At 38.5% G+C, this 11,117-nt stretch overlaps 1 protein-coding gene across 1 annotated transcript in view; it reads left to right on the forward strand.

The window, feature by feature from the left end:
- HMGA2 (high mobility group AT-hook 2) overlaps positions 1-10,855 on the forward strand; it is a 129,900-nt gene extending 119,045 nt beyond the window's left edge. The window contains exon 5 of the mRNA XM_039865922.1: positions 7,843-10,855. Coding sequence (XP_039721856.1) covers positions 7,843-7,890 — 48 coding nt within the window. The 3' untranslated portion in view covers positions 7,891-10,855. The remainder of the gene's footprint in view (positions 1-7,842) is intronic.
- The last annotated feature ends 262 nt before the right edge of the window (positions 10,856-11,117 follow it).

Consider the following 11,117-nt stretch of genomic DNA (forward strand, 5'->3'; position numbering starts at 1 on the left):
TCACATTAACTTTTTTTAAAATTCCAAAACCAGTGAAAACAAAAGTTACTAGAAACTCTACTATATTTTCATTTAAAGTGATAAAGTAAGCACTATATAAAAATTAGCTAATTTCTGAGGGTTTTCTTTTTTTTTTTTTATGACAGTTTGAAGCAGTTTAATTTTCAACCATATGGATTACATTCTTTACTTTAGTAGGAAATAGTGGCAGATTTTGTTGTCATTGTTATTTTAATAAAAGAAACACCTTAAAATTGTCAGGTTATTATTATGATAGAGGGAACTTTGTTTCTCAGGGTTTTATCTTGATAAAAATAAATCTCAGTCCATTTCAGACTTCTAATGAGGTTTTGCTGTTTTATCAGATATCTTATTGTTTCTTGATTTTCCCCTTTTAAAGCTTTAAACTGAGATTATAAGTGAGTTCTTATATATAATTCAGACTTTTTCTTCCTCACTGGAGCCCTACCCAAAGGGTAAAAACAGGTTTTAAAAATCCCAACAGTTCTTCCTTTCAACCCAATTTCCTCATTGTTGTACAGCCCTGGCAAGCTACACTGCCCTTGCAATTAAGACAGGTATAAACCTGCTCCTTTTCTATTTCCCAGTGAGAGAACTGGAATGTTTTCAGTTTCTAAAAGACTAGAAACAAAGCTATCTACTTCAAAATAGAGTTTTTACCTGCAAGTAACATCTCCTGTGGGTGGTGTGTACCAAGACGAAGAAATCTCAGCAAGCCTTGATTATCATGAGATCTGCCCCACCACCTTCCACCTCCCCGCCCCACCCCTTCAAAAAAAAAAAAAAAAGTTGAATGTTTTTACAGAGACTTCAAGGGCAGTTTTAAGGATGTTTATATTTCAGACAACCTAAACATTGTTTGGAGCAAAATGAGAGATTTCATTTTGGAACAAGCAAGTTGATGAATTGCAGTCAGCATCTTGCTCTCAAAAAAAGGCATTTCTACTGGGGGCTTTTAGTCTAGATATACAAAGGAGGAAGAAGGAAGGAGAAAGAGAGGAGAGCATTCTCATTTTAACACTCATCTTTTACATGGCACCTTGGCCAATGCAGTAAATAGTTCATAATAAATTAGACTTGCAAAGAGTCACTCTTCTACTCACTCAGGGAGCATAGTGATTTATACTACCTAGGTCATAGAGAGTACTGATTTATTTATTTTCCTACTTATGCTCTTTCAAGCTGGTAAAACATTTTGTGGGCCAGTAAATGTTTGGTGCCAACTGGTAAAACATAAAGAATTATATCAAAGTCCACCCTGAGTGGCACCGTTTTGTTGCATAGGAAATACTTTTTGATTTAACCCCTGACCTCTGACAAAAGTCAGGGGAAAAGGAGAGAGCAAAGTAGAAACCAAAGTTTAACCCTTACAGACAATAAAGTAGCTCAAGGATATGACAGCACAAGGGTATGACAGAGGAAGCATATCAAGATGATTATTAACTGTAAACATGTGAAGTAATTAGCTCAGCTAACAGTTGTAATAGAGGAATATTGGCATGATGAATCCAGCTGTTTCTTGGCAGGGAATGTGTTGTAGAGATGACAAACAGAAGTGAAAGAACATCGCTCAATTTGGGGCAATATATAAAACTCCAAAAGGAAAAATTTAGTGTTTCTGGACTTGACAAATTTGCTATAGGAGCTTTTTAAAAGTATGACTGTTTTTAACAGTGTGGTGAAATCTGTGGATTAGGCTAAAAATAAAATGGCAGTGTCTGCCTGCTTTTTCTCTGCGTTCTGATGTGAGCTGGATAAAAAAAACAATTATTTATTAAATATGTGAACTTTCTTATTATTATCTAAACTTGCTGACCTAAATTAACATGAATAATAGTACCTGGCTTTAAAACCTAGTCTTTCTAAGAAAATTTTTAATGTCTGAATACAAACAGGTTGCTGTGTCCAAGATACTTTGTTTATATTCAGAGTGTTTGCTAGACACGCAGATGTTCATTGGATAATTATTTGTTGACTTACTATTATTATTGATATTTTCATAATCTTCTTCAAAAGTCCTATCGTGATAATGAAAAATGATTGATGCAAGAATGATTAAAGTCCAGAAATGTCTGTTCCTTGGCAATATATATAAGTTATGCAAAGTTTTATACACATAGAAAACGAAGAGAAAAAGGTTTCTCCTATCTACTTATCAATAAACACATCTGGAATATAACCATTAAGCAGCCTTCAACCTAACCATTTTTAAAACTACTTTGCACAAAAGTAAGAACATTCCTCTACAATTTTTGAAATGTTGCAGTAAATCTCCTTCTTCCGAGTGCTCCCTTTATGCAAAAATCCTTTTGCTATATCTTTAGCCATTTTTTAAACGTGAGGCTCTTGAGTAAGAATTAGAACTGGCATGGAAAATTGATCAAGATCATGATCCTCAGAAATCATGACTTATGGGATCCGGAAATTTGCGGTTAGTTTAGACATAAAATGATTTCCCTATCTAAAAAAAAAATGTGATTCCCTTCTGGAGATCTTTTTAAATACCCCTACATCCCAGGAAAGAAATTTGTCGTATTCTAAAGATGCATGTTACCTCTGTTTGCCATATTTTCCGTAATGGAACCCTGATCAAGGGCACAAAGGAGACAAACAGAAGAGCATTTAAGAAACCTAAGATGTCCTATTTTGTTTTCTTTTGGAGGCATTGTTTAATAATAGTTTTGTTTTTCTTTCCCAATGATTTATCATTGAATCACAGGTAAAGAAATAAACAGAATTAATAACTATAGTTAATAATCACAGTTCCACAGTACTATGTTACAGAATTTTTACTCTTTTTTCACAGTTTTCTCATTTGGTTGTCACTTCTTTTCCTCACACTCTCCTGGGCAGCTAGATGGGTATTATCATTATAGCTGTCACGGAGTGGGAAAAAGACACAAAATAGACAAGTCGTTAAAGCCAGGGTTAGCGCCTGTGGTCAGTGACATCTAGGATCAACCTTCTTTACTTTAAACATCCCCCCAATGAGACCTTGAAACTGATTTTGTTAAGTCGATAGTAACACATGCAAGGTGGTCCTGACGCTTTTATATTTTTATATACATAAAGCTGAAATTAAAAAAAAAAAAAGAGAGAGAGAGAGAGAGATCGGTACAAATGCCATAAACATCCCAACTTCTTAAGTCTCCTTTTGAAAAACATATATCCCTTCTAGCATTTCCACCAGAATCTCTTGCACTTGCCAGATTATATGGTTTATATATGTTCCATTTAACGTGTTTTTCAAAAATCTGATATAAAGTTTTCCTAGTTGGAGGAAATAATCACTTTCCATTAAGTTAAATAGTCCCAATCCATTTTCAGTTAAAATATCTGACAGAGAAATAGAAAAACTCAGCTTTGCGGTCTTGGGTGGGGGTCGCTTCGCTGCAGATGGAACTGCAGATGGTTTCTGGTCATTGCTGCTGAGGAGGAAAGCCCATTATTTCTGATCTGACAAGACTGGCTCGAGAGAGTCATGAATGTGAAACACTCTTAAATGTGTCATTTCAAATCCTTAAAGAATTAAACATATTACGATGACAAGAAGAGGACGTCATAAAGTCGTAACTACTCTTTCTAGATTACTAGGTATTTGTAAATTTATTGGCAAGATAACTTAAATTGCAAATGTATTTTTAGCCGGCAAAATTTTATAATAGAAGAGTTGTAGAATTTTTTGCAATCGTGGGGGAGGAGGGGAGGGAATGAGAATTTAATAAAGCCAGCATGGACTTCTGTGATTTTGTCCTCCTCGGGACACACACAGAGGGGGCACTGTGGTGACGGCTCCTCCAGTTTGCAGGGAGAATATTCCCATTTCTCGGTTCTATTTAGAATTCACTGGCCTCCTTTTCACTGCAGACCTGCTGTTTAGTCTGCATCTGAAATTTAAACCCAGAGCTTCAGCTTTTGCGTTTAATACTGAACTTACCTCCAGCACACACACACACACCCTTACCCATGTCCGTATGCCAAGATCTATGATTAAACTCTTAAGACGTGTTAAAATTCCATCAAGTATTAGCGTGTAGGGCTGGATACTGAGCTGTCTTCTTCCTCCTTTTGAATCAGTTAGTGGAAGTATATCCAAAGGTATATGTCGCATACATTCTATTGAACCAGATTACAAGAAGGGAGATATGTGCAAACCATATTTCTAGGTCGCAGTGGGGTTTTTCCAAGCTTAACCAAAGTAATGAAAGAGTTACATTTATTAAAGTCCTTCATTCACAAAAGAAAACTAAGGCAAAATGAGTGCAATTTTCCAATAGTCATAATAAAAACATAGTTCTCCAGCTCTGCCCACTTTCCTTTCCCTCTCATCGGTTTTCTGCCAAAAAAATTCACACGTTTCGCCCCCGGTATGGTGCAGCCTCAGTTGTCTTTGTAAAATAACTGCATGAATGGCTGGGAGCTGTTCAGTGTTTAGAAGCCTTAGTGGCTGGTGCTCATAAAAATGTCACCATGCACTTCCACTTGGAAAAGTCCTTTTATCCTGCATTCCAGAAGCCCCGTTCCAAGAGCAAGCCTTCTTGACCAGACGGCTGCTGTTTGGCCTTCCCACCTCGCCGACTAGCCCCTAATGAAAAGTGTATGATTCCTGGCTACAGTATTTCCATCTCCTTGTTGCCTCAAAGCTGCTCTTGGGGCGCCACACAAGCTCAAAGCTCTTTTGGCCTTATGTAGCAAGCACAAAGCAATTGAAATAAATATCTCAAGGTGTGAGCTCTTGTCTACAATCGGTGACAGTGTCCTCTAAGTTACTGAAGAGGATTGAATCTAGAGGTCCCTAGCAACCACTCTACTACAGAAATAAGATTCCATGGGGATGTCAGAGCCAGCTGCTTATTCCCTACAGCACCGGTTTCTGTCCACTCTTTGTACCATAGAAGAGCTCTCTGTGAGATCTGGCCGGCCCAAGATACTTAGAGCAGCTAAGAGTGGGTTTCTAACTTCATCCTCTTCCTGACAGGGAGGATTTTTCTTCTCTTAATTACCTCGACACTTCTGTCACAGCAGCCATAAATGTAGTAAAAGGCCAAGTCCCTGGAAAGGTGAGAACAGAGGTTTGCAGAGGTGAGAAGTGCCACGCATCCCACCAATGTCATCCGTTTGGCAGCCATGCTATCCTTCGGAGGGAGGTCAGTCAGTGCTGTGCAAAGAAGAGAGAGCTCTCCACAACTAGACATTAGAGAAAGAAATCATCCTTCTGTGCATATGAGAGCCACGTTAACTCCAAAAAAGTTTAACAGAGTGAAGCTCCCGCCCTTACCTTGACATCCTAGTTATGTACCTACTACTAACTGACAGCAACTAGTAGAAGAATTTCAAAGTCAATGGAAAAATACTTTAATAAAACAACTATTCGTGTTGTGTTAAGAACTGTTGAGTAAAGGAAACAATATGAGGGACCATCATTTTCAGCTGAGTTGTATCTAACGGGTTCGAATAAACCACTTACATATCAAATCAAGCATAGTTTCTGGGAATGTTTTGAAAAACTGATCACATTCCACCTACTACAGGTCTCTGTAAGGTCATGGCCTTGAAAATTTTATTTCCTTCTGGATTTGGAAGTACTTTGGTTTCTAGATAGTATAGAAAAATTGGGCAGTTAGAAGTAGAATAATTACAGCTAGATCTAGAAGGGTTTCCAGCTTCACTGAGTTTTATTCATTTATTAACCATTAGAAGAAGGAATAAACTATACCTGCTAGATTTTATGCTGTGGCCTGTTTCAGAGTAGTAACCAAAGTCCACACCTCATGTCGTAATGAGAAATGAGTCACTTGGGGGCAGACTGAAGAGTGTATCTGCCGAATGGCTTAGTGACTTTCTGGAATGTAAATATTAAGTGAAAAGACGAGGTCATAGGACAGCTGAACCTTGGCTTGTCTCTCTTTCGTCTATCCATGGCTTTGATCATGCTACATCCTCCTTTGTGTCCTGGACTCCATAGAGAACCTCAAGGTCGTGGCCTGTTGCCTATCAAGAGGTATAAACCTACTGCTTAAATATGTGAAGTTTGGGGGCTGGGAGTAGAGGGGAGGTAGTTTCATACGTTCCACATTTCCCACATAACCCAAAGCAGACTAAACAAAACCGGTGTGAAATCTCATGACTTGATGCTGCCGTGGTTATATTTTTTAAGCTGTAATCCATTCATTTGTATGTGTGTTTATTCCCAAAATTTACAGCTCTCTCAGACTTTGAGGAAAGTGAATGTTTGAAACCTTTTGTAAAGAGTTTGCAGTAAGCAGTGGCCTGTGATTAGGGCTCAGGGTAGAGTGCGTGAGTGTGAGGGTGTGTGTGTCTGTGTGCGTGCACACGTGTGTGCGCACGCGAGCGCATTCACATTAGGGTGTAAGTGCCTGTTCATGTGGGCTTTTTTTCCCTCCCATTTGCTGCTTTTACGCAAAAGCGTCACACATGGTAGCATTTAGGAGCTCCTTCACAGCTGAAGTGTTTCAAACACTAATGAATGGAAGTTTGGTCATATAATGCAGACAAGCTTTAAGGCATGCGTTACTGAATGGTGTACTGTAGTGACCTGGGAAAGGAAGAGAGGTATAAATTGTGTCAGTTAGCCACCCAGACAAAATGAAGCCATGTGGAAAATCAAATCTATTAAAGAATGAAGACTGTTATAAGCTGTTTTAAGCTGACCATTCTTAAAGGGGCTCAGTTGGCTGCCGGAGTAAATGTTTACCTCTTTTCCCAGATCTTTTTCACATGCCGTCTTATGAGACAGTGTGCAGCATTTGATAAAAATCATCCTCTCACTAACGACGCTTTTATCAGAAATGTTTATTGTCTCCGCTTTACCACCCATGTCCTGAAAGGTACTGCACATTTGTAAAATAAGCAAAGGGAAAGAGAGCCGTGTGGCTCAAGCCAGCTTACAGAAACTCCAACAAATTCCAGAACCACAAGAAATCAGAAAAAAGGAAAAGAGAAGGAGGAATTAGATTTATATGAGGAGGAGGCCCTGCAAAAACATATATATTAGATTTTCTCCGCTTGGCCTGCCTTAAATGTCTGGTCAATGTGGATTGAGCGGTTATGCCAAATCTTGGTCATTGTCTTAAAATGTGCTTTAATAAATATGAGAAGGAGGAAATCAATTTGGAGAAGTTAGAGATGAGCTCTAGCTCTTGCAGCCCTTTCTCAGGCCCGCTTCCGACCTCATGCTGCCTCTGCATGGTGGCAGTGGCATCGTGGTCACACACGTGTCCTGGCTCAGCCCAAATCCTGGCCCTGCTCGCCTTATAACTTGGGGTATATTGCTTGCTGTGCCTTGATGTTCTCATCTGTAAAGTGGGAATAAGAACATATAGTCCCTAAAAGAATCTAGCAAGTACCAAAAAATATCAGCTATCATTGCCAACACCTGGAGGACGCATTTATTTATGACTTAAGAAAGGATCTCCCTTAACTTTGTTTTTCTTACTTGCACTCCGGTTTTTAAAACGGATGACTGGCATGCTGTCAGAAAAAATTTACCCATTTCTTTTTTACTCTAATTGGTGAGTAAGCTTACATTGGCCCGACATTCTCTGGACTGCAAACAATTGAATTTGCTGACCAGCCACCATGATGTCAAGCTTTAAGTCAACAGTGGCTAATGACTGCTCTGGGAAAAAACAACACCTTGATTCCTCAATTACAGTTTAAGAAGCCCTGGGAATCAGCGGCTTGCCAATCATCCGCATCCTCTTTTGAAGCAAGCATAACGTGCTGTGGAAACAGGTCACCTCTGAACTGTTTGTGAGAACAGCACACAAGTATGATGGTTGTGCCCTTTGTATGTTCCAGGAGGAGACTGAAGAGACATCCTCACAAGAGTCTGCGGAAGAGGATTAGGGGGCGCCAACATTTGATTTCTACCTCAGCAGCAGTTGGATCTTTGGAAGGGAGAAGACACTGCAGTGACCACTTACTTACTCTCTATTGCCATGGTCTTTCCACTTTCGTCTGGGGTGGGCGGGGCGGTGGGTGGGGGCAGGGTGGGGTGGGGAGACATCACATAACCTTAAAAAGGACTATATTAATCACCTTCTTTGTAATCCCTTCACAGTCCCAGGTTTAGTGAAAAACTGCTGTAAACACAGGGGACACAGTTTAACAATGCAACTTTTAATTACTGTTTCTTTTTTTCTTAACCTACTAATAGTCTGTTGATCTGATAAGCAAGAGTAGGTGGGTGAGGAAAACTCTGAATCAGGTTTAGTCAATCACTGCACTGCACACAAACAAGAAACGTGTCACACTTGTGACCTTGGGCATTCACTTTGGAAAGGCGCAGTGTATGACACTGTGTACGCCTCCAGCACCACCCGCCTGCTCCACGTAGTGAAGCTTCTGTTTAGAACACCAAAGATAGGACTAGATACTACTTCTCTCTTTTTCGTATAATCTCGTAGACACTTACTTGATGATTTTTTAACTTTTATTTCTAAACGAGACGAAATGCTGATGTATCCTTTCATTCAGCTAACAGACCAGAAAAGGTTATATTCATTTTTCAAAAAGGGAAGTAAGCAAACAAGTATTGCCAACTCCTGTATTTATGGATACCACACATATCAGTAGGAGTAATAAATTTACTCGTCCACTCGTTTTCAGGAAAACACTCATCTAGGTAGAATCTACTTCCTACAGAGCCAAATTGCCATTTAGCAATAAATCACACTTGTCAGCCTCAGAGCATTTAAGGAACCTAGACAAGTAAAATTTAATGAAAAGGTACAAGAATAATGCATGATGAACTCACCTGAATTATGAGATAGGAGGAGCGAAATCTAAATTTCTTTTGCTATAGTTATGCTACGATTTTTTTTAAAAAAAAAAAAAGCAGTCTCTCTTTTCTCTCTCTCCCTCCCTCTCTTCCTCCCGCCTTCACTATATATCAGTTTCCGTGAAAGACCTAAATACCACTTACCTCAAATTAAGTTTATGTGTTACTTCAGGTAATACATTTTGACATAGGATGGTTGACCGAGGTGTTTTACTTAGACTTCAGTTTACCATCTCTTCATTCAAACTGCACTTTTAGCCAGAGATGCAATATATTCCCACTACTCAATACTACCTCTGAATGTTACAATTAACTTACAGTCTAGTACTTATTACATGCTGCTATACACAAGCAATGCAAGAAGAAACCTAATGGGTAGGTGATGCTAATCATCTGCAGTTCTTTTTGTACACTTAATTCCAGTTAAAGAAGCAGTCTCCTCACTGTGTGTTTCAGCATGGCTATGTATTTTTCTATGTTTTTTTTTTTTTAATTAAAATTTTACAAATACTTGTTTCAGCTTCTCTGCTAGATTTCTACATTAACTTGAATATTTTTTTTTTTTAACCAAGTCGCTCCTAGGTTCTTAAGGATCATTTTCCTCAATCGCACTACACATCACACAAAATTTGATTGTAATGTTTAAATGTTACCCTCCAAGTTTGTACCTCAAATGAATCGTTTAAGGAAATGGACTAATTGACTTGCAAAGACCTACCTCCAGACTTCAAAAGGAATGAACTTGTTACTTGCAGCATTCATTTTTGTCAATGTTTGAAATAGTTCAAACCGCAGCTACCCCTAGTCAAAGCTATTTTTGTAAAAGACGTTTGCAAGAAAGGAACACATTTTTACATACTTTTTGCAAATAAATAAATGAATAAAATAAAGCCAACCTTCAAAGAAACTTGAAGCTTTGTAGGTGAGATGCAACAAGCTCAGCTTTTGCATGATGCAATCAGAAATATATGTTTTTAAGATTAGTTGAATATGAGAAAATGCTTGACAAAGATTTTCATGTATTTTACACAAATGTGATTTTTGTAATATGTCTCAACCAGATTTATTTTAAGCGCTTCTTATGTAGAGTTTTTATTCCTTTCTCTCCTAGTGAGTGTGCTGACTTTTTAACATGGTATTATCAACTGGGCCAGGAGGTAGTTTCTCATAAGGGCTTGTGTCAGTGTGGCTTTTAATTCTGAAGCCAAATGAAACTCAAAACCATCTCTCTTCCAGCCACTTCAGGGAGGTAGCTTCAAAGGCCGCATACCTCTCTGAGACTGGCAGATCGCTCACTGTTGTGAATCACCAAAGGAGCTATGGAGAGAATTAAAACTCAACATTCGTTTTAACTGTGCATGAAATAAGCAAATAAACAGTGGCTCATAAAAGTAAAAGTCCCATTTCATACCTTTGGTTGGGCCTTTTTGAAACCTCATTGGCCAGCCTGTACAACTGACACAGTTGCTCGTGTTGGCCAGACTCGGAGCACCGAGCCATTTCCATCTCTGATGAAGTTTCTCTTTTATTTCCTCTACGTTGTACAATCAAAACACACTACTACCTCTTAAGCCCCAGTATACCTCATTTTTCATACTGAAAAAAAAAAAAAGCACGTGGCCAATGGAACAGTAAGAACATCATAAAATTTTTATATATATAGTTTATTTTTGTGGGAGATAAATTTTATAGGACTGTTCTTTGCTGTTGTTGGTCACGGCTAAGTAAGACTGGACATTTAACTTTTCTACCATTTCTGCATGTTTGCAGGAGAAAAGTATCAAGACGTTTAACTGCAGTTGCCTTTCTCCCTGTTCCTTTGAGTGTCTTCTGACTTTATTCTTTGTTCTTCATGTAGAGTTGCTGTCTATGATTGTACTTTGAATCGCTTGCTTGTGGAAAATATTTCTCTAGTGGATTATCACTGTCTGTTCTGCACAATAAACATAACAGCCTCTGTGATCCCCATGTGTTTTGATTCCTACTCTTTGTCATAACTCCGTTAAATAAAGTTTGGTCAAAACAGGTCAAGGAGAGAGATATTCAAAAGTCATTTTGTTGCACCCCCTGCATATTGTGTGCCCAGGCCTCCACACACACTGGCATAAAGTTTCAAAGTGTCACGCTTCTTAAAACAACTGCCCTAAATTCACCTTTTGTGGTCCGACATTTAATTCTACAAAGACTATCTGAGAAGGAATGTAAAGGAAGAATAGTTTGTAGTTCAAAACGAGAGAATTTCTACTTACCGCTGACATCGACAAAGTTTATAACTGATAACAGTTAACTTTCA

Source organism: Pteropus medius, unplaced genomic scaffold, assembly GCF_902729225.1.
Source record: "Pteropus medius unplaced genomic scaffold, Ma_sr-lr_union100, whole genome shotgun sequence".
Taxonomy (NCBI): domain Eukaryota; kingdom Metazoa; phylum Chordata; class Mammalia; order Chiroptera; family Pteropodidae; genus Pteropus; species Pteropus medius.